At 46.8% G+C, this 24,384-nt stretch overlaps 1 protein-coding gene across 1 annotated transcript; it reads left to right on the forward strand.

The window, feature by feature from the left end:
• The first annotated feature begins 17,015 nt into the window (after window positions 1-17,015).
• Defb116 (defensin beta 116) lies at window positions 17,016-23,457 on the forward strand. Its single transcript, XM_021659075.2, has 2 exons — window positions 17,016-17,082; window positions 23,258-23,457. The coding sequence occupies exons 1-2, from the start codon at window positions 17,016-17,018 to the stop codon at window positions 23,425-23,427; spliced, it is 237 nt and encodes a 78-aa protein (XP_021514750.1). The 3' UTR covers window positions 23,428-23,457.
• The last annotated feature ends 927 nt before the right edge of the window (window positions 23,458-24,384 follow it).

Below are 24,384 nucleotides of genomic sequence, written 5' to 3' on the forward strand. Positions count from 1 at the left end.
ACAGTATTACTTTGGGTGCGTATGCCGCTGGGTAAAGGAAAGGCTTTTGTTGTTTGTTTGGGGTTTCATTTTTCCCTTTTCCCCTGCTGTGCAGCCCCAGCTGTCCTTGAACTTGCAGCTGTCTGTTGTCCTTATTGCACCTGCTGAGTGCTGGTTACATATGTAACTGGCCACTTTGCCAGCTCAGGGTACAGTTTTATGGTGTCCTTTTTTTCTCTCTCTCTGTAAAGTTGTTATCATGAGCTTTGATTTCATTGTCTTTTAGAGTTAATGTGAAGATATCTTCTAAAATCTATCATTCATTGAAGATCTTCAGAAGAATCGAGTGTCTCACAACTGTACAAAAATCTGCCTTGATACTTTTTTTTTTTAAGTTTTTTGAGACAAGGTTTCTCTGTGTAACCCTGACTGTCCTGGAACTCACTCTGTAGATCAGGCTAGCTGTGGATTCAGAGATTCGCCTGCCCTTGCCTCTTGAGTGCTGGGGTCAAAGGTGTATGCATATGCCTCGATACTTTTAAAGAAATTTAAATGTAGAGAAACAGATAAAGTATTATCTGTAGTTACTACATAGCTTTTTAAAACTTATGTATGTATTATCACTGAAATAAATTAATTTTATCTTATTACCCAAGTTTTAAAAGTTTAAACAATCAAGGACAATCAAGTTGCCAAATTATATTTAAAGATGTTTGACAAAGAGTTGGTTCCAAACATAATTTTTAAGCTTAAATGACGTTCATTTATCATTGGTTAATTATATATAATATACGTACAGATAAAAGAGATGTTAAAACTTTTGACAAAATTTGAATTAATAGAGGAAAAAAACTGATAGATCAGCAAAAACAAAGTTCCATCTGGAGCTCAAGATATGGCTCAAAAGTTAAGAGCATGGCTGCTCCTTCAGAGGATACAGTTTCAGTTCCCAGCACCCACATGGTGGCTCATGGCATCATGCATTCTCAGGGTATTCAAATCTCTTCTGACCCCCTGCATACAAGGATAGATGTGGTGCACTGATGTATGTGCAGAAAAAACATCCATACACCTGTACAGATTATTTTTTAAATCTTTAAAGAAAAAAACAAAACAAACAAACAAACAAAAACAAAGAACAAAGAACAAAGAGAAGCCCTAACCATGAGCTGGTAAGTATCCCATGGTGCTCTGGGCTTTTGTACAGGCCAGCAGAGTGCTCCCCTTCACAAGTGTGTTTTCCCATTTGTCAAAGAGCAACAGTGATGACTTCCATCACCCACGCAAAGTATTTTGTAATTTATAGCTAACTGAAGTGAAGATGTCACAGAGCTCCTGGCTGGATCCAGGTCCCTAAGGCTCTCTTCAGTTTGAAATGCAGAGAAAACTTTATCTGCTTCTTTGAGGCAGCATGGCCACAGCCCTCCTCCTGGAGCAAGGCTGAGACTGGAGGAGGCAGCCACCTGTTAGCATGGGGCGCTTTCCCTAGAGACTCGGCTGTGAGCGCCCTCGCAGCCCAGGCCGGGCGTGCTTTAGTCCTTCTGGGCACTCTAGAGGCCACACCATATCCTAGAGTCTAAGATGGAGTGTCTTCTGCCCTTCTGGAAGCCTCTCAATGCCGACCTCTTAGATAACCTGAAGGAACTGTGAGTGGCTACTGTGACCAAGACACACGCTCTCTGACTGCAAAAACAAGGCCTTCTGCTCCAGGCTTTGTTATTTCTATAAGATTTGTTTGTTTTTATTCTATGTGTATGGGTGTTTGCTGGCATGTATGTATGTGTACCATGTGTGTGCCTTCTCGTGGAGGAGAAGAGAAGAAGGCATCGGATCTCCCGAGGTTGGAGTTACAGGTGGTTGTGAGCTCCGTGTGGGTGCGGTGACTCAACCCTAAGTCCTCTGCAAGAACAGCCAGCACTCCTAATTGGTGAGTCATCTCCCCAGGCCTCCATTAGTTTCTATTTGAATCCACACAATGGGCTATAAATTCGTGGGTTATAGACCTGAGAAGTTTGGGTTTTGCAGCTGTTGGGTAGCCTTTAACCCACAATTTACAAATTCTCACCCAAAACCAGCCTCCTGAGGAAGAAGCAGTGCTTGATTATTTTAGTTATGGGACTAATCTCTTGGGTAAATTTGCATATTAAAGTGATAGGAGCAATGATGGTATTCTGATTAAGAGACAAGAGTGTTTTCAGGAAGTCTTGAACATCAAAAAGAAAAGTGGAGGGTGAAGTGTGGATGGGCTCTGATGGGGCATCAGGGAAAGGAAGGATTCCGAGTAGCTGAAGACATTTTAAATAGAGAACTGAAAAAAGTCCAAGTGGTGAAGCCATGATGTCGTCCTGAGTGAGGTAACCCAGAAGCAGAAAGACACACATGGTATATACTCACTTAAATGTGGGTAATAGTCATATTATATAGGATAAACATACTAAAATCTATAGTCCTAAAGAAGCTAAACAACAAAGAGGACCCTAGTGAAGATGCTCAAACCTCATTCAAAAGGGCAAACAGGATAGACATCAGAAGTAGAAGACAGGGAACAGGACAGGTCTACAGGGGCCTCTGAAAGACTCTATACCCATGAGGGTAAGGAGGGAGATGCTGAGACTCATAGCCAAACTTTGGCCAGAATACCGGGAATCTTATGGAAGAAGAAGGAGATAGAAAGACCTGGAGGGGACAGGAACTCCACAAGGAGAACAACAAGCCAAAATACCTGGGTCCAGGAGTGCCTGCAGAAACTGATACTCCAACTAAGGACCATGCATGGAGAGGACTTAGATCCCCTGCTCAGAGGAAGCCCATAGGAGGCTCAGTTTCCAAGTTTGTTCTCTAGTAAGGGGAGCAGGGGCTGTCTCTGACATGAACTCAGTGGCTGGCTCTTTGATCATCTCCCCTTGGGAGGTGCAGCCTTGCCAGGCCACAGAGGAAGATGATGCAGCCAGCCCTGATGAGACCTGATAAGTTAGGGTCAGATGGAAGGGGAGGAGGTACTCTCCTATCAGGGGACTAGTGAAAGGGCATAGGGAGAAGAGGGAGGGTGAGTGGGACTGGGAGGAGATGGAGGGAGCTACAGCAGGGATACAAAGTGAATAGATTGCAATAAATAAATATTTCTTTAAAAAGTCCAGCTGGGCTGAGCATGTGGCGGTGGTGATAGACCGCTTACTTATCATGGGTGAAGCTCCCGGTCTCATCCCAGCACCACATAAGTCAGGTGTGGGGGCACATCCCATAAAGCCAGTGCTGAAGGCAGGAGAATCACAGGTTCAAAGTCGTTATTCAGGACACAGTGAGTTTCCCTGTAAGAGGAGAGAGAGGGGGAGGGAGGGAGGGAGGGAGGGAGGGAGGAAGGTTAATGTGTACAAACACACACCATGGACAACCTCGTTTGCTATGTACTCCCCTACTTTTTTGTGGGTTCTGAGGATCAAACTCGAGTCGTCAGGCTTTCCAGGCAAGTGTGCCCTGTTGAGTTTTGCTCACCTCACTGTTTGTGCTTTCTTATCTTTAATATGTGCAGTATTGTGAAGGTGCTGAAAAACAGCTCTGGTAGTGACGCTTAGGGATGTCCGCAGACTCTTGGGTGCTTGCATACTCTTGAACATTCTGCAGCCTTGACTTACAGACAACAAAATTCTGTGTCTGCAAGTTCCGGAAGAATCTGGAGAAGCAAAGCTGCTTCTGCAAATTGAGGTACAGCGCCACCGAGTGGCCACAGGGAGGAGCATTGTCAGGGTGCCGCAAACACACACACACACACACACACACACACACACACACACACCTCGTGTTTATTTCTATATTTCAAGCTTTAAACCCCCATCTTCCTCCACTGAGATAACCAAAAGACATTGTCATGGTGATGCATTTGTGATTCTCTTTGTATTTTCTGAAAGAGGAAAAATCACAGAGGTTCACTGGTCCTTCCAATTCTCCCCTAAAACACAGATCACCTCCTCCTGAGGGGGGGTGGGGAGCAGCCTTGCCAGGCCACAGAGGAAGACTGTGAAAGACAGTCCTGATGAGACCTGACAGGCTAGGATCAGATGGAAGGGGAGGTGGACCTCCACTGTTAGTGGACTGGGGGAGGGGCATGGGAGGAGATGAGGGAGGGAGGGGATGAGGGTGGGGCTACAGCTGGGATACAAAGTAAATAAATTGTAATAAAATAAAGTGCTACAAAGAAAAACACACACACACACAGACTAAGCAAGAAAAAACACAGAGGCTTCTGATCTAAGCCAAGGCCAGGTACCTTTAGAGTCTTAATGACTATACAGAAAATATAGCTACAACTGCATCATTCCTTTCTTGTCTTCTTGAGGAAACCATACTTTGTTCAAGATAAATCTGTGCTCCCTTGCTTGTTCTGGGAGCTATGGGGGCCTGGGGGAGCCAACACCATCCCCTTGAGCCCTGTGGCCTGCATCTGTACACTGGGCACTCAGGCCTGGGCCTCTTTTCCTCTCTATCTTCCCCTGACCTTCCTCACCTCTCTCTCTCTCTCTCCCTCCCTTCCTCACTCCCTCCCTCCCTTCCTTCCTTTCTTCCTTCCTTCTTTCCTTCCTTCCTTCTTTTTTTCTTTCTCCCTGCAGCTCTGGCTATCCTGGAACTCACCATGTAGACCATGGTGAGTCGAACTTATGGAGATCCACCTGCCCTTGCCTCCCAAGCGCTGGGATTAAAAGCTACCATGACCAGCTCCTACACACACATACTGTTCATTCCCACAGTTTACTTTCTTTAGTGCCTGCACATGGCTGGATGCCTGAGAAATGCTCCAGAAACCCTTTCATAGCAGGAGGAGACAGTTTGTCATTTCCTTTTTGTTTTGTTTTGTTTTTTCCATACATTACATCCCTTTCACAATTTCCCCTCCCTCCCCTCCCATGGCCTCTCCCTCCATCTCTCCTTTCTCTCAGTTCAACCCCACCCCACTCTTCTGCCTCCACTCAGAGAAGAATAAGCTTCCCAGGGACGTCAGCCAAACAAGCCTAGTAAGCCACAATAAGACCAGGCACATAACATCACATCAAGGCTGGATAAGGCAACCCAGTAGGAGGGAAAGGGTCCCACAAGCAGGCAAAGAATCAGGGACAGCCCTCTTCCCACTGTTACTCAGCCATAACATAAACGCAGAAGACCTAGATCATACTCCTGCAGGCTCCCTGATCTCTGCCAGTTCCAGTGACTCCTAGTCAGTTGATTTCACAGGCCCTGTTCTCCTGGTGTGTCCCTGAGTCCTCTGGTTCCTCCAATCCTTCCTCAGCTTGTCATTTTCAATGTCTTCCTTTAACAACAATATAGGTACCGTTTCGAAAAAGCTAGAAGAAAGGATCTTGAGTGTTTTCACCACTGAAGAAAGAGCGATTACCTGAAAATGGAGGGATATGTTTCTCCAATGTAAACACTGCACAGAACACAGGTGCTTTGGAACCTCATGCGGACCCTGTGAGATAGATGTACAGTGTATGTGCTTTCATGTATCAACTTTAAAAAAGCTCTACCGACCCCTAAACATCCCACGGTTACTCATGTTTAACTGGAAAGGAAAAGTGAACTTTTGAAATAATTATACTGTCTATTTTTTCACTTTGACAAATGCAAATTGGTGCAGCCTTTACAGCAAGAAGTATTTATTAGGATGTTTAGAAAAATTCAGCACAGGTATTTACACAGCGGTCCAAGTTCTAAGTATTTACTCAGAGAAAATGAAGCCAATATCTTCCAAAGACATTTATTTGCCCACATTACACGGCCAAGGCATGACAAACATCCAACATGCCCATTGCTGATGGTCCAATAACAAAAACCCTGATGAGCTTGTGCTAGATCATAATAAATATGATTAACTCGAGACATTAGCCAGCCATTACAAAGACGGAAAGCCTGGCACCTGTGACAACACAGATAAACTCAGAAGACAGTGTGCTAAGTGAAGTAAGCCAGGGAGAGACAAAAACCTCCCAGTGTCACTTATCTGTGGAATCTATCATCAAACAGACTGCTCGGTCGTCAAGGAGCGGGAAGGAGGAGTGGGGAGGTTGCTGGTCAGGAGCACATAGTTTCAGCTTTGCAAGATGAGAAAAACTCCGAGAGTCTGGCTAGAAAGCATGGGGACTATACCAAGCAATTCAGTGGGCCTGCAATGTACTGGTGGACCTGAAGAATTCACACACACACACACACACACACACACACACACACACATAATGGAAGAGGAAAAGAAGAAAGTAAGCAGTGTCTGGGTGTGCTGTTGTCTGAATTCTGAGAAACGTTTCACAGTGTCGGTGTGCGTCAGGACTTCTCAAAGCTGAAGAAGATGAACCATTAATTAAAGCAGATTATAAAACAGTCTCTAGAGCAGGATTTTGTTCCAGTAAGAGTATGGGATGTCAGTAAAGCCTAGACCACTTGACCTTAGTGCAACTGAGCCACCGGAATAGGAGTCATCGGAAAAGCTACCCAAGAGTGGGAGTAACAACACCAGAACTGTGATTCTTTCTATATGTAAGCAAAATTAACAGACTCGTGAGATGTTTTTTTCCCAAGACAAAAATGAAGATGAACTTAAAAACAAGAGAAAGCTGAAAATAGCTAGACAGCAACCAAAATGAAGAACGAATGTTTCCGTGATGAGTAAATATGTATAAGGAAAAAAATGCTGCAAAGAAAAGCAGTCCAGCAAGCCTCATCCTGGAAGAGATGCAGGTGGTCGATAGGAGAGACCTCCCCTCCCATCAAGAGCCAGATGCATGAAGGATGGACACTGAATACTAGCTGGCTGAGTACTGAGTATTGAGTCTCTTGCTCATGTTTTTGGTTTTATTTTTTCCCTAGCACAATTGTTAATGATGCTCATTTATTCTCATACTGTGTCCTGGTTACATAAACTGTAGATGAATTGCGTGATCACTTCAGGTTTAGCAAACTTGGAAGGAACGGCTAATTCCTATGCTGTATGACCTGTTCTGGAACACCGGAGGAGTGTACAAGCTGCCCAAAGGGTGTAGAAGGCTAGTGTCACTGTGATTTCAGAGGCAGATAAAGTTCCCAAGGAGGAATCTACAACCATTATTCTGATAAACGTGCATAGCATCAAACCACCCTCAACGAACATAATATCAAGCCATGGCCAAAATTTGTACCCTCAACTGTCAGAGGGAAGAGAGCAGGCAACAGTGGAGAGCCCAGACATAATCGGGACATTGATGTCAGCACCACCCCAAGCCTCAGGAACCCTCAGGAGGAGGGACTGGAGAGGTCGGGGTGGACTGAGAATCAACAGCACCTTCTGAACACCACAGGACCACCATACTCAAACACAGAGTAGCTGGGGTTGCTTGCACAGGATCAGGCCCGTCAGTCAGCATTTTAGTACAGGATGGGGCAGGGCTCACAATCACACACACACACACACACACACACACACACACACACTGACATTGAGATTTGATGGCTTCTGTGGGGAAGGAGTGCATCAGTTTTCGGCAGGTTAACTACCCTCTATTGGATAGCCCCACACCCAGGAGTATAGAGACCACACAGTTAGCCTTGGTGCTTGGTGACTTTTTAAATGTTTGTTTGTTTTTGAGACAGGGCTTCTCTGTGTAGCCCTGGAACTCACACTGTAGACCAGGCTGGACTCAAACTCAGAGATCCACCTGCCTCTGCCTCCCAAATGCTGTGGTTAAACATGTGTGCCACCACACCTAGTGGGTTATTATTTTTTTTAGACACAGGAGTTGGGGGCTGGGTAGGAAGGTGGGAAGGGATCTGAGAGTAGAAGGTGACTATGATCAAAACACATTGTATAAAATTTTCAAAGAATTCATAAAATATACTAAAAAGAACAGTAATCAGTAGTAAACAGTAGGTCACATTGCTTCTAAAATCTTACCTAAAGCTGTGGGTAATGAAACCTCATGACAGGCTTAATACCCCGTAACCATTTGGGACACATATGAAATTTGAGGATGGTCACGTGCCAGAGAAGTCCAGCGATGCATCTCTGCCTCAGCAGACAGTCCTCCTCCCAGAATGCCTCAGATCATATGGAAAGAAATTTATGTTTTGGAAGCTGGTCGTGTTAAAATATTTTAAATGCTTTGAGAAGAGGAACAAGCATGATGATGACTAAATGCCAAAACCACATGGCATTTGAATGGATTCAAGAAATCTGGTGGGGCCAGAGCAATGGCTGAGAGGTTAAGATGGCTGGCTGCTCTTGCAGAGGACCAAAGTTCTGTTCCCAGGCCCCTGTGGCAGTCTACAACTGGCTGCAAGTCCAGTTCCATAGGATCCAACCAACGCCCTCCTCTGGCCCTCGAAGGCATCGCATGCACGTGGTGCACCAAGCAAAGCTCTTAGGTTAAAAAAAAATTTTTTTAAATAAATCTTTAAAGAAAATTTATCCACTTTTTCTTTTAAATCTAAAGGGGGAGCCAAGACTCCTAGCACTCTTCTGAGTACTTAGCACTACAGTACTAAGTGCAGTGCAGATCTCTGCCTTATGGAGTTTGATGAGCTCATTCAAAGATTTATGGCAGAGAACAGCTGACCTAATTCCAACAGAAACATAGGACTTAAATTGCTGGGTATTATGATTTCCAATAAGCTCTAGTAATGAGGAAGACGAGTTGGGGATCAAACTCAGGACCTTGCGCATGGTAGGCAAGCACTCTACCACTCAGCTACAGCCCTGGGGCCAGAGGGAGTACTTCTGAGAGAACAAAAGGGAAAGAGAACTAGGGCTCTTGGTTACACAAGCAAAGTGTCACAGTGAAGCACTGGGGGAAAGAGGGCGTTTTAACAGGTTCATCGAAGTTGGCTTCTGTCACAACCCAATATCCAGGAAGGCTGTAGATATTAATAATAATGACCAAACCAAAAGATTCCGGAATGAACACAGGAGATCTGTCAGTGACCCAGAGCACAGACGGTGGTGACTGTAAAGTAAGGGAGTGATTAACTGGAGTTCATTAGAATTAGGAATGAAAAAAGATGCCCTGGAAAGAGGGAAAAGACGAGCCTTAAGCTTGTGGAAGGAGCTGGAGAGGTGGCTCGGGGGTTAAGGACACTGGCTGCTCTTTCAGAGGACCTGGGTTCCATTCCCAGCACCGACATGGCAGCTCACAGTGGTAAGTAACTCCCATCCCAGGAACTCTGCTGCCCTCTTCCAACCGTCATGAGCAGCAGGCACGCATGTGGTGCACAGACATACATACAGGCAGAACATCCATGTTCACAAAACTAAATAAATGTTAAATCAGCAATGCTTGTGGGAGCCGTTGTAAAGGAGCAATAAAGATCTTGTATTCTGAAAACATCAAGAGTTTTTAAAATACATTTTTATTTTAGGAATTTCATACACTGTATTTTGGTTATATTCACCTCCGACTTCTCCTCCAGCTCCTCTCAAATCTACCTCACCTCCCTTCTGCCTCCAACTTTGTATTCCTTTTTATGTTTAGTTTTTTAAGATGTGTGTGTTTGAGAGAGAGTGTGCGTGTGCAAATTCACACACGCCTGCCTGCACGCCCACACATGCACCACCGCCCAGGGAGCAGAGGAGGGCTTTGATCCTCTGGCGCTGGAGTTTGCAGGTGGTTGTGGCCCACCTGACGTGGTGGCCAGGAACTGAATGCTAGTCCCCGGAAGGAGCAGCAAGCGGTCTCCACCCTTGACACTTCTCTCTAGTCCCAGGCACAAAGAATTTTTATAAACTGGCAAAAGAACTCAAGGCATTCACATCAAGAACCGAGATGTCTTAGACTGAACATCCAAGTGGCCAGTGAAAATAGGAAAGTCGCCTTAATTTCACTGGTCACTAAGGAAACACACATTTAAAAGCAGAACTAAGACTGCAGAGTAGCTACAGGTAAGAAGGCCTGGCGAACGGCAGCATCAGTGGAGCTGTCCTCAAACAGGGCCTCACTTTGAGAAACTGGTAACAGAGCCGAGAGCTGAGCACCTGCATGTAAGGCCTGTTATTTCCGCACAGAGATGCCCACTCAAGTCTGGAACCAGTGATGAGCAGGGCGGCTTAGTGTATTCGGAACGGCCGCAAGCTTCAGTGACGCCAGTGCCTGTGGTTGGCAGCATGGCTGGCTTCACGCTGGTAATGGAATATAGGCAGTGACGAACACAGATGGACATGCGTTCACTCCATACAAGAGTCCCACCGGCATCTTGGTGAGCTGAAGAGGCAGGAGCAGTAAAAACAAGTAGCGCCAGACTTGAACTCAAAGTGGCTAATGGAAAAAGAATCGTGGGTGGTCACAAGGCAAGGGCAAAATCAAGTGTCCTCAGTCACAAATGCTTCTGCTTCTTGGCCGGAGTGGAGACTCCACAGGTGTGCTCACAGTGAGTAATTTCCCAGGCTGTGTACTTTTGAGTGGCGCATTTTACCAAGTGCGGTTTATGTATTTGAATAAGGTAACTGGTTTTTAGAAGTTGTTAGCACAAGCACTATGCCGACCAGCTGTTTTAAACTGTGGTTATTAGGTCTAAAAGACAAAAATAATATGGCTCGGGTACACAGCCTCGCATGCATGAGGCCTTGCTCTAATCCCCCGGATCACAGAAAAGGGAAGGGACAACAACAGAGTCACGTGGTTTTAAAACACACACACACACGCATGCACACGCACCCGCACACGCACACGAGAGAAAAAGCAGCTATGATTTTCTTTTGCTTGTTTTTGTGTAGCCCACCTGGCCTGGAACTTGCTGGGAAGACCAGGCTGGCCTCAGACTCACAGACACCCGTCTGCCTTTGCCTCCTGAACACCAGGATTCATGGTGGGCCCCTTGACATCTGGCTAAATGACTAGATTTGATTTAACAGAGGGATTTGTGGATTAGGTTATTCTAAAACCCATAAAATATTTTAAAATGTATGTGTATGAGCGTGTGTGTGCACATCGTACGTTCCCTCAGAAGGCATTTGAGCCTCTGGAGCTGGGGTTTCAGGTGCTGGGAATTGAACTCTGGTCCTCCGGAAGAACAGCCAGCTCGCCTAAGCCCTGCACCGCCACCCCAGTATTTGTATAAGGATTTGTAAGGATGGCCCTGGTTCTGATTCTTTCCAACACAATGCTCCTCCCTGAAGCCGTGGCCCTCATCTGAGACATCTGTGGTGGTTTCCTGTGGTAGAGAAGCCCACTGTGCGCAAATAAACTGGCTTTAGTAGTTGTAACAGTGAGATATTTAGCTCATTTATTTCTCCTAGGAGTTTAGAAAAAGTAGAATCACTAGATTTTAAACAAGATGAATATGTGTGCATACATGCGCGAGCATGCTCCGGTACACATGTGTCATGGATGCACACAGGCATGTGTGCATATAGGAAGAGGTCAGTGTGGTGTCTTCTGCAATCCCCCTTCACCTTAGTTTCTGAGGCAGGGTCTCTCACAGAAGCTGGTGTTAACCGATTCAGCTAGACTGGCTGGCCAGCGAGCCCAGCGGAGCCTCTTGGCTCTGCCGTCCTAGCACGGGAACTACAGCACACCTGACTTTATGTGGGTGCTGGGGCTTGAACTCAGGTCCTCGTGCTTGAGCAGCAAGCACTTGCTGGCTAAGCCGTATCTCCATCCCAAACCCATTTATATACGTGCGTGTGTGTGTGTGTGTGTGTGTGTGTGTGTGTGTGCGTGCGTGCGTGCGTGCGTGCGTGCGTGCGTGTGTGTGTGTGTGTGTTTGGACATTTGTAGCAACCAGTCCTTCTGTTTGGGCTTAGATATTTTTTTCCTCCTCTTTATGTCTGTCTTTAGTTTGTTAAACTAAGAGGCCCCAAGAGCTATGAAAGATTAACAGTTGGAGTCTCATGGGATCTAATTTGGGCACAATTATGCTGTCTGGTTAATTTACAATTTTTTCTAACTGGTACATTCTCAAACCCAATGTTAGGTGATATTTTATGTATTATTTAATGTTAAAGTGAAACTTCTTTTCTGTCTGTGGGAAAAACGTGAATTGTTCTATTGTCTTTAAATATTAACCAGAGTCAATTGGGCCTGGCAGGTGAAAAGATTTTACAATCAAAAAAATTCTGTAGGCTTGATATGGTTGACTTTTTATTTTGTTTGTGTTTTTGAGTCAAGGCCTTGCTGTGCAGTCCGGGCTGGCCTCAAACTCCAAATCCTCCTGCCTCCTGCTGGAAAACTATGATGTAAGTACATCTGTCTTCATGTCTGTACCAACCAGAGACCTCCTCAGGGTGTCATTCCACCAAGTGGCCACATGATGGCGTGATGAGCCCATGAAATAACAAAGGCCCTCTCCCCCCCCCCCCCATCTGGTTCCCAGCGACTAGATCAGGCATTGATTCAAGGGGGAAACATCCTGCGTGCTAAAGGGAGTCAATCTTAGCTGTCTGTAGCATTAGCAATAAGACTCTGGCTCGATTTAACTTAGCCAAGTAATCCTTTCTGGAGACAGTAATCAAGTAGGATGTCACTGATGTTTGTGGGATTTCGTAGAACTCTGGGCATACTGTAGAAACAGAGTCCTATTTACAATCCCTGGTGTGCGAGAGTTCCAAAGATTGACACAACTTAATTATCTAAGGCTGCAAACACCATCTCTTTGAGCGCGTGACATAATACAAAGCAAAACTATGGCACTGAGGCACCACGCGGTGCTCCTTACCTTCTGATAGTAAAACCTTTAGCGGGGGAAATGTGCATTTGTCACCAAGTCCCAGGAGGCCTTGCCCCAGGATTTTTTGACTTATCTTAGAGTCCCATAGTGCCAATAGCCTAAAAGATGAGAGCAGGGAGTGGAGAGTAGAAGACTGGTGCAGTTGATTTCAGAATAGCTGAGGTCACCTGAGGGATGGCCGAGAGCGGTGGATAACGGGAACAGTGACAAGCAGAGGGCTTGTATACAGTGCAGCTGGGTGTCCAGGCAGACCATTGAGCCAACCTCCATTCTTAGATGTCTGTGCTATTCCTCCCTTCCTTTCCCTCCTTCCTTTCTTCCCTCTTCCTTCCTCTTTTCTTTCTTTCTTTTTTGTCTGTTTGTTTTTCAAGACAGGGTTTCTCTGTGTAGCCTTGGCTATTCTGGACTCATTCTATAGACCAGGCTGGCCTTGAACTCACAGAGATCCACCTGCCTGTGCCTTCCAGAGTACTGGGATTACAGGCATGTGCCACTGTGCCCTGCTGGTTTTACTACATCTAAAGTGTGTAGAACAGGCAGCTTTCTTGAGAGGCATTTTCCTGTCCAGGTGACTGAAGCACATTGGATTGGCTCTCTTTAGAGTGAGCAAAGGCACATAAAACTGAGGCTGGGTAAGAATTTTATGTTTAGATTTCTGGAACTGGATTTAGATAGTTATCAATTAACGGCCTTCGGGGCAGTTCATGATGTCAAGTCTCTTCCTACGGCTGCAGATCAATCTCAGGTCCCATCTCATGACCAGTTAGAGTCTCGCTGATGCTGTTCTTGGTTTTACAGGTCAGTGGTTATGAGGGGGGGAGTCTGGCCCTAATGGTCTTCAAGCCTGACAATATTTAGCTTGAAATCTAAAAAACGGCATGTGTTTGTCTTGTGACCTGAATTATCTGATTCCTATCGTAGATGTGTTGAGATTCCAAGCTTTTCACTCTTTTCAAGTGATAGTGTTGGTTAGGCAACAGTAGAAAGCCGTCGGCGGGGCTTCGGCGGTGGCTCGGCAGGGAAAGCACTTGCCAATCAAGCACAAGGGCAGCTCCGCAGCACCCTGTAAACACCAGGAGAATGAGGCAGCAACTTGCCATCCCAGCTTGAGAGGCAAAGACGGGGGATAACCGGATCAAGATGGCTGGCTAGACCAGCCAAGTCAGTGGGCCGAGCTCAAGGGAGAGGCCTTGCCTCAATGTGCAAAGCAGAGAGCGGCTGAGAAAGACACCTGACACCAACCGTCTACCTTCACACGTACAGCTATGCACAGGCATCCACTCCCGAGAGCACACACGCACATGCACACACACGCACGCACACACGCACACACACGCGCACACACACACTTGGACTCATGTAAAAGAAGAAAGGCCATCTAAGTATAGTGTTGAAGTCAAGTTTTGGGAGAGTTTCATGCTTTTCTTCTTTTAAAGATTTATTTTTAATCATGTGTTTGTGTGTGTGTGGATTTGTGCACCTGTGAGCACAAGAAAAGGGCAACAGGTCCCTTGAAACTGAAGCTAAAGGCAGTCTTGAGCTTTCTGACAGGGGTGCTGGCACCAGACTCAAGTCCTCTGCAAGCACTGCTCGCTTCCTAAACCACTGAGCCACGCCTCCAGCCCTGCGTGTTCACACTTCTGAAACTGTGAATCAGAGTCCCCGGACTGAAGGAAGGGGACTCCCATTCCCCCAGCCAAACCAGAGTAGCCCTGTGTGGGGATTCATCTGGATGTTGAAGCTTATTTGGCATGAGTCCTGCCACGAAAGTACGCCAGCTGGGGAAACGGCAATCATGTCGTTAAACCGCCGGCTCGGTTCCCTTGGGTGTTTGCTTCTCGTTGGTGTCGGGAAATCTCTGTCCCTCCAGACCTGAGCTGTAGCAAACCGGTCCCCAAGCCTGCACTCACCATCTGTGCAGATGTGCGCTTTAACGCAGGCCGCCAGTCCGAGTGCTCACGGAACAGGTGATTGCAGGCACCCGCTTGTGTTGCGTCTGTGAAGGCAGCAGCCTCTGGAAGGGCAGTTCTCAACTGTGGGTCTCAATCCCTCCGGATGTGAACAACCCTTTCACAGGAGTCGTGTCTCAGACACGTTATATATGTTACCGCGGCAGAGTTACAGCTATGAAGTAGCAACGGAATGATCTTATGGATGGGGGTCACCGCAACACGACGCTGCATTAGAGGGTCACAGAGGCTCACGGCAGCCTAAAGTGCTTCCTATTCTCCTGTGTGTCCCTCAGGCAAATTTGGAAGAAGGAAAAAGGATCTTAAATGTTTTTACTATGAGGAAATGAAAAAATGGTTAAAGACAAAGATTAATCCTTACTTGGACATAATTTCATATATAGAAATATTCCACTTTGAAAATCATAATTCATCTAGGCATGATGGCTCACATCTCTAATCCCAGCAATCAGGGAGGCAGAGGCAGGCAGATCTTCGTGAGTTCAAGGCCAGCCTGGTCTGCAAAGCAAGTCCAGGAGAGCTAAGGCTACACAGAGAAACCCTGTCTCAAAAACAAAAACAAAATTCTCAAATGCGTACAACTTTTATGTATTGGTTTAATAAAAGGAGGAGAAATGAGCCAGCAGCTAAGTTAGCCCCAGGACCAGTGTCTTCCCCCATGGCAAGGCCGTCAGAAGCTCGGAGCAGCAGCTCGGTTCTGAAGTGCTCTGACCCAGTGAGCTCCAGCTTCCCGTTTCCCTCTCTGCTTCCTCAGCCTCGGAAACCACAGCTCCGAAGTCCGTTTCTAGAAGTTCGATTCTGGGCCCCTCCCACGAGTGTGTCTCTGCACCTCTGACTGGATTCTTTCACGTGGTGCAGTGTCTCTGAGGCCCGGCAGCGCCAGGGCATGCATCAGAGCAGGAGCACAAACGTGTGCTCCCGTGCACACCCACCTTGTAGATCCCTCCAGCCGGGAGTGAGTGACAGGTCTGACCGCTACGGACGATGCCACTGTGGACACGGCTCTGAAACCTCTGTCCCCAGGGCTTCCCTGGGGAGGAAACCTTGGGTGTCACTGTGGGGAATTCCGCTCTGTGTACTGCCTTCCATTGTTGCTGCGTGCACCTCCTAGTCCCAGCAGTGGTGCAAAAGGCCAGCAAATTCTTGACGACGTCTGTTGCTCTTGTTTTGAAATAACGTGCATTCTCAGAAGTATGATATGATGCCTCACTGTAGTCTGAAATTGAATTTCTTTTACGGTTAGTGATGGTGAGCATGTGTGTGTGTGAGTGTGTGTCTGTGTGCATGTGTGTAAACATGATATGGATGCACCTATGTGTGTGTGTGTGTGTGTGTGTGTGTGTGTGTGTGTGCTCACCTGTACATATACCTGTTGAGACCATAAGCCAACATCAGCTTTCTTCTTTTATTGTTCTCCACTTTACCTTTGGGGACAGGCTCTCTCACTGACCCGGAGCTTGTGGATTTGTCCAGACAGCCCAGCCACTCTCAATCCAGCACTGCGGATTTGACTTTTTATGTGGGTGCGGGGTCTTGAATTTAGATCCTCATTCTTCACAGCAAGCACTTTACCCATGGGTTATTTCCTCAACCCTGGGAGTGTCTTTTTTATGTGCTCATTGGCCACTCCTATCTTTCTTTGGCAACATAATCTACTGGGCCCTTTGTCTTCTGCCCCACCCAGCTTTGTCACTGTTGTTCGGGGGTTTTTGTTCGATTGTTTCAAATAGTGGCTTGGTATGCTCTATTTGGTGTCACGTGGGTGTTTTGCCTGCATGTGCATCTGTGCACCATGTGTGTACCTGGTGCCTATGGAGGAGAGAGGATCCCCTGGAGGTAACAGCAGTTGTGAGCCGCCGTGAGGGTGCTGGGAACTGAACTCTGGTCCCCTGGAAGAGCGGCCAGTGCTCGTAACCACTGAACCATCTCTCCAGCCCCTCTGCCCAGCTTTCCTGAGCTAAAGTTGACGATGGTTGAGTGTTCCTGTATGGAATCTTAAACCTTCTTGCATTTTTACGATGCCATGTAGTTCGTTTCTTTCTAGCAGACACTTTTCTAGTAAAGCCTCCTGTCTGGAGATTTCTTGTTATGAGTGTTAATTTTCTCGTTGAGTGAGTGACTCATCTATTCTCATCTGTCTCACATATTGGGTCAACTGGCTAAACTTTGTCTTTATTTCTCACTGGAAGGTGGGCCTGCTTTGCTGTGGTTATTGCTGGCTGGGACGCCTGAGGCATGGCGCCCTTCTGCTTGATTAACCTCAGATTTTACCATCCCTTTCAGTTCACTGGTCCCAACCCTGGCTCGTTTCCAAAACCAACAGGGGCAGGGCCCTGCTCGGCTGCACTGATTCCTACCCGCTCACCTGCAACACAGCCCTCCATGCTTTCCAGCATGGCAGTCGCAAAGCCCTACTTCCTGACCGTGCTCGTTCTGCTGCTCCTGGTTGACAAGACAGCAGGTAACTCGGGTCTCTCTAAAGCTCTGGGGTTCCAGGCGTACCATTGGTGTCTCCGTGACCTCTGAAAAAGTCCCGTAGAATAAGCACACAACACAGGGTCAGCTTTGTCAAGATCCCCCTTAACTCTCTCTCAAGTCAAACTTAAGGTTGTTGCTGGCTTCTGTTCCTGACACGGCGGAGACTCAGAGCACGAAGGGCATCAGAAAGTGCTGTAGCTGGCATGGGAGCCTGAGCCGTGGTGTCAGTGTGGGAAGTTGGAGAAGGAACGATGAGTCTGGTGTGGGATAGTGAGCTGGGGGTAGTGAGATAGACTGTAAGACCACAGAGAAAGAGGAGGATTGGAAAGGTGAATATGGCTGAGGGTCAGGCGGGCAGCTCTGGTGTCATTTGGAGAGTAAGTGGTATTTGCTGCTGGATGAGCTGGGAGGAGTTTAGTGAAACTAGGAATTGGGATGGAGTGGTGTCTGGGGTTTGACTCTGTTAGGTTCATGCCGTGAATTAGGGCTGGGTGACTCCTCTTGTGCCTGTTTGCATTAGGTTTTGTAAGTGAAACATGAGTGCTTATCAGAATGGGAAGAGTTTGATTGACGTTACATGTCTGACTCTAGGAGGAATCTCACTGAGGCCAGGTACGGGGTGATTCTTAAGCTTCAGTAAAAGCTGAATTAGTCAAGGCAAGGCTGCAGTTGTTACTGATGTGGCGAGGTGAGGATTCACAAACACAGTGTTGGTACTGTAATTCGCCATTTCCATGTGTTGCTAATTCCTTTGACTGCATGGGTTTTATGTCGACTTGCCATCACTTTCTATTTTTGTTTTTGTGCCTGTAGTTTTGAGATCAACACAAATAAACTGTTGCCAGGAACCAATATCAACATTCTTTTCTCTTGTGTGTTCCTCTGGGTCTCTTACAGTTTCAGTTCCTTGAGTATTGCCTGTGGCATAGGGTCCAATTTCATCCTTTATGGGTAGATATACACTTTTCCCAACACCAGTCACTGAAGAAACTTTGCCTTTATGAATAACTGCTCAACCTACAGAAAGTATTTACATCACACAGTCTATTTTTAAAGTGGCTTAGAGGCCGGGCATGGAGGGGTGGCACACACCTTTCAGCCCTGCACCTGGGAGGCAGAGGAGTGCGTATCTCTGAGTCTGAGGCCAGCCTGGGTTATAGAGTAAAGATCCGGGACAGCCAGAGCAAAACCGAAATAAAACAAATAAAATGGCTTAGAGAAGATACCCACCTAAGAAAGTTAATGAACAAAAATATCAAATAAGTATTAAATGTTGAAGAAAAGCTTTGGTGATGGTAGGGAGTGACCATGGTTTCATGGGCATGTACATATGTCTGAACTGAAAGTGTGTTATTAAATACATGCATCCCACAGTGGAACAATCAAGAGGTTCTAGAAATAAGTGGGAAGAAAATGTCTGCTATCATTTTCCAGCAAGTGGGGAGAAAATATCTACTATCATTTTCCAGTTTTGAGGAAGATTTTAGAGTGAGGACTTGAAGTGTGAGCAGGAGATGGGAATGGTTCTGGCACAAGCAGAGACACTGGGCACAGCTTGGGCCTGGCACTGTGGGAAAGGTGGGTGGTCTCCTTCATCCTGAGTACCAAATGCCTGTGTCTAAAGTTGTCCTCCCCACCCTTCGCAGGTTTCTCTTTCCTGTCCTCCCCTTTCACTTACTATTTCTCCTTCACATTCTCCTTCTGAGTCACTTTTCCCTTCTCTCCAGTTTACAGAAGGACCCTTGACTTCCTGGTCAGTAAAGCTAGTTGTGGAATGGTGGTAGAGGGCACAGACGGACTCGTGAGAAATGACACGAGAAGGCAGCACGCCATGCTTCAAAAGCTTCTCGTGACTTTATGACCGTCTCCAGGCAGGATTTGTGGGCAGGAGCTGTTCCTGACAACCCTTTCCACCAGGACGGTCAAAGTCATCTCTTCCTTTCATTGCCCCAAACATGCATATCAAATTGAACTATTTGATGCCAAGACTGTCTCTAAACTGATGTGTTCTCAGCACTGGGCTGAGGACTTTGCGTAGAGTAGATTTGAACAAATTTCTTTTTTTCTTTTACTTTTTCTTTCTTTTTTTTTCTTGAGTGGACAAAGGAAAGTGTGAATGACCTATGACCAGTATATGAGACGAGGAAGAAGCTCAGGAGGCAGGTGGGGGACAGCCATGCCTGGGCACACAGATGTTTGAGAAATGATGTGTCCCATTGATTTGGGGTCCAGATGGAGCTGTTAGAAAGGGATCAGAGTAGGGCTAGAGAGATGGCTCAGTGGTTAAGAGCATTTACTGCTCTTGTGGAGAGCCCAACTTCAATCCTCAGCACCCGTATTGGGTAGTTCATAACCACATGAAACTCTAGCCCCAGGTGATCACATGACTTTTTCTTCTAGACTCTGCTGGCACTTGCACACACATTACAAATCCACACATTAAAAAATGAAATAAATTCTAAAAAGAAAGTGTCTGAGCACATCTTTTGCTTGTTTAACAAAGATTTTATTTTTATTTTTAGGGTATGTGCATACACACACGTGTGTAGGTGCCCACAGAGGCCAGGAGAGGGCAGCAGAATCTCTGAAGTTATAGCTACGGGCAACTGTGAGCCTCCTGACATCTGTGATGAGCGCCAAACTCAAAGTCCCCTGCAGCTGCAGCCAGCCCAGTATCACTCCCTTTCTGGTTTATGACAATTTATTTCGCTCTTAAAAACAATTCAGCTGGCAGTGTCTGTGGTTGAACTTGAGGGGGCTTTTAGGGTTCGGCTCTCATTTCAGGCAGGAGCCCATGGCTGTTTGCCCAAGGCCCCAGCAAACTGCTCTTGCTCTGGCTTTAGCTAAGAGCATGCTGGATCAGCTACATAAGAGGGCTGTGAGTGAGTAATCCCCAAGCTGTGAGACTTCATGAGCTTCCTTCACAAACATAGCTGAGGTTTCCTGGCCTGGTGCACACCTCCCCTTTCCCATTTCTCACGTGGGGAGACTAGGATTAGAGACACAACACTATACAGAGACTCAGAGGCAGTGCTGGGCCCCCAAGGCAGCTCATGAAGGGTGAGAGAGATGGCTAACGGTGGCTTGAATGTGACACCAGGGGTGATATGGAGCAACTCCTTGTTAGGAAACAGCAGGAGAGGCTGTGCATGTCTGTGAGTAAAGCTTTATTTCGAAAAATACTTTTTGAGCTGCTGTGGGTTGAGTCATCTTGGGGTAGAGGAGAGGAGAGAGTAAAGACAAGGCAGTTGTCTGATCTCTAGCCCTCAGTATCTACATCCCCAGCCATCCCTCTGTGCCCTGGACCAGCAGGTCATTCTTCAGTGACAGGGTCCTAAGCAGGAGGGCCAGGAGATGAGAAGATAAAGAAGATAGGAAAGCTGGCCAGGAAATATTGCACAAGCAAGGTTATTAAGAAGCGCAGTATCTTATGTACCATTTTCCAGGGTCAAGGGGTGGTGGCCCAAGGTCAGCAGAAAGCTAAATCAAGCAATGTTGGCAAAGAGACCATAGGATACCTCAGACACATCTGATAACCACAGCCTTTCAGTGAGGAAAGCTGGTTCCCAGGAACCGAAACAGCTCTCACCAAGTCTGCCCCTGAGCAAGGCCTCAGAGCTGACTTTCCTTTGATTCTTCCTTCAGTGTCTCTGAAAGTCTTAGGTTGCTCTGGCTTCCATCACCTCTAAGGCATGACAGAGATTTTGTGGCCTCTGACTTCTGGGAAACAGAAATTCTTGCCTTTCCATCTTGCTGGTAATTTCCTTTATGGTGAAGAAGCTTTTAAAATGTTGTTTATTGCACTTATTTATTGATGTGTGTGCTCATGTGCATGCTCTTTCCAAGTCAGAGCACAGCTTGCGGGAAAGTGCCTGGGGACCACTTTCTAACCATCGGGCTAGGTGACATGGCACCCAGTGTCTTCTCTAGATTTCCAAGGCACTTCACACATGCACCAGGGCCCCGATGCTTCCAGATGTGAGTCCTGAGCCATTTTTCCTTATTATTTCCTCTTTGGTTCTCCGTCTTCAGTTCAACTTGTGAAGTTTTACTCCTTCTTGTTTAAAAAACAGAAAGTGACGTAGCACTCTTTTTTTCTATGAAATAAATCACGTCATACCTCCATCGTCTCTCTTTCCTCAGTGTTAACAATGAATTGACTTTATTCATCATTTATTGTGTGTGTGGAAGTGTGGACACGTGAGCCATCTCATGTGTGTGGAGGTCAGGGGGGAACCTGCAAGAGTCTGTGGCTCTCAGGGACTGAAAACAGGTCATCAGGCTCGGTGACAAGCACCTTTCCTCACTAAACCAGCTAGCTGGCCCATTTTTTACTTACCAACTGGAGACTTTGGGAGGTCCCGCATGAATGCCTGCCTGGGTGTAAAGTGAGAAAGAGATGGAAGGCTGGACAGGCCTCCGAATGCCAAGCTAGGCCTGCCGGACTGACTGTTGAAGGCCTCATGGCCACATACATGAGGCAAAAGGATGCTGCCTGGGGAATCCTTGCAAAGGGAGGGAGTGTGACCTTCAGAGCAGTGAGCGTGGGCTTGATGTCCCTGAGACCCGCAGACTCCTGCAAGCTGTCCTCGGACTTCCATACATGTGTGGCGGCTCACGTGCCCACCCCACCCCCAAATTTCATACCGATGTGATCAAGAACAAGCAAAGGAAATTTGGATCACACACAGACCACCTTGAGCCCCTGCATTTGCATCAAACGGTGGGATGCAGCGGGAGTTCTCGGCTTCTGTAAAAACTCAATCATGCTTGGTAAGCATGTTTTGATCCCGAGTGTGGGATACTGGGCTGCTTTAGTTTGTCCACAGCTGATGATTGCCTCATGCAGGGCATGGTCATGCCACCTGGAGTTAGTGGAATTCTGAGACTCTGGAAGCATATAAACACCAGAACCCAGGGAGAGGAAGGTGCTTTTGGGGAGACGGGCGGAGGAAGAAGGCTTTTGGTTCTGCTGAGCTGCTAGATAGAGTGACGGCTGAGATTAATATTGTTTCCAAAGAACCCGACGACCCCAACCAGCTGGAACCAATTATAAAGAGGTCTACACCCTGTCTCCCCACTAACCTTCTTTCTTTCCTACCTCGGGTTGGGGTTTGGAAGGGTGGTAGAGGCATTAAGGAACCCCAAATAAATAGTTTTAAAAATAGTGCCTGGGGGGGTGGGGGGAGGAGAGAGGCACTCTCTCCTTGGAGGGTTCTCCAAGGCACCACCTGAGAGATCCTGACACAAAGGAGGTGGCAGTGAATGCCTGCACTGTTTTCTTCCTCATGCCTCATCTGTTGTAAGAGCCAGCTGGCAAATAGTACTTAGAAAATGCCAACTGTTTGCCAGGAACTTTGGGGTTTCAGTCAAGGAGCCTGAACACTTGTGCATGCCACTGGTTGAGCGGTCCACAGCTACCAAGCCCGGCTTCAGCCCTGTGCAGCACATGTGTGGAGGAGGGGCGGGCGGGGAGAACACCCGCATCCGCCCCACGCATGCGTGAGCCACACTAGCAGGACCGTGTGTCTGTCACAGGCTGTGGCACACACGTGCCCTGGACCTGCTTCCTTGGGCGCAATGTACAGAGACGTGTGTGGAACACACTTGTGCCTGCTTCATAGCATCAAGCCACGAACGCCCACAGGTTCAAACATGTGTGTTTGCTTCTGAAACTCACATTGCTAGAGAGAGGCACACAGAGCGTGTCAACTCGTGGTGGCAGTCCATGGACTCAGGGTATTTGGGAAAAACATTCACAACAATGATGCCATATAACTACTTATTAAATTACTGTAATAAGTAACTTAATTGCATTATTAATTTATATAATATTTATATGCTTATATAATAAAATATAATTTCAGTACTTATTAAATCCTTGATGATTTTATGGACATCTCCTGTGTGCTAATTCTATCATCACAAAACCCTTACGGACTTGGCCCTGTTGTTTCTTCCATTGTAAAGATGACGCAGGGCCAGAGGACTGAAGGAAGCCACATAGCATGGAGCTAGCACAGGACAGAGCCCCAGGCTGACTCCAGATGTTTTGACTCCGGGTCCTGTGCTCAAAGGGACTGTTTCAGATCAATCATGGTTTCTCACCGCTAGCATCACTGCTGCACAGAAACCAAGCTTGGCTATGTCTTTCCCAGGTGACCTGTTTGGATTCCGCAGTAGCAAGAGACAAGTACCTTGGATTCCATGTGAGCTTCACAGGGGGATATGCAGAAATGCCTGCCAGAAGTTCGAGATCCAACACTTAACCTGCCCAAAGAAGAGAAAGTGCTGCCTCAAATATCCTATGAAAATCACCAGTTTCTAACCCTGAGACGAAGTCTGGCTTGGCTGTCACAAATGCTTCAAGCTACTGTCAACTTTGAATGTCACCAGCGTCATCCCTTCTTGTAGTCATCTTTCCCACATGCTGTAATGCTCTCCTCATAAAAATGTGCTTCTTTTCATGCCTCTCTCTCTCTTTCTCTTTCTCTCTCAGTGTCCCTCGCTGGTTGGGACAGGTTAGTCTGGGAGCTGGATGGCCTTGTAGTATGGGAGAGGGAGGAAGGGAGAAAGGGAGGATTAGAGAGAGGGATGGAGGGAGGACACAAGCGGAACACCAGGTCCTTCATGGGGTATAAAAGACGCTGAGAAAGGAGTGGCTTACTTTTATGTCTGTTTTATCTCATCTGAAGGCTGCAAAGGGCTCTAACAATCGGATTGAATCCAGATGATCCAGCAAATGTGTGGGAGGGGTCAGGAAATCCACAAGACCCAATCCATAGCAACAAAGCTGCGTTGGTTGTCTGACGCAATGTCCTTAAGAACCAGAACCAGATGGGCAGGCAAAGTTGAGGAAAGGAATGTGTTAAACAAATTGGAACTTTCTACCCAATGGGCTGTTGGATGTGAGTCTTCCCTGAGCTGTCTTCCTGGTTAGAGGTGGAGAATCCATCTTTGAGCCAGAGATGAATATGCTTATGGTCCAGGTTACAAGACCACATTTGAACTCATGTTATAAAAAGGAGTCAGTACATGTACATCACAAACAGCTCAGGGCACACTGGAATGGTTTATTTGTCTGGGTTACCTCTCCCCAGGTGGAGAAATACAAGCCTTGAGGGTGTACAATCCCAGCTGCACGGAAAAAGATGATAGGAAGAAGAGTGAGTCGGTGATAAAGAGGGAGGCGTTGACACTCAGAGACAAGGCTGACCTGGCCAGAGGGGCAAGGCTAAACACTAGAATGACTGACTACCTGGTTCCTGTCTCCTGTGATGTTCAC

Source organism: Meriones unguiculatus, chromosome 4, assembly GCF_030254825.1.
Source record: "Meriones unguiculatus strain TT.TT164.6M chromosome 4, Bangor_MerUng_6.1, whole genome shotgun sequence".
NCBI lineage: Eukaryota > Metazoa > Chordata > Mammalia > Rodentia > Muridae > Meriones > Meriones unguiculatus.

Coding starts and splice junctions, on each gene's coding strand:
- Defb116 (XM_021659075.2), top strand. CDS start 17,016: ATGGCAGTCGCAAAGCCCTACTTCCTGACCGTGCTCGTTCTGCTGCTC. Junction 17,083..23,257: donor CCTGGTTGACAAGACAGCAG/GTAACTCGGGTC, acceptor TGTCTTTCCCAG/GTGACCTGTTTGGATTCCGC.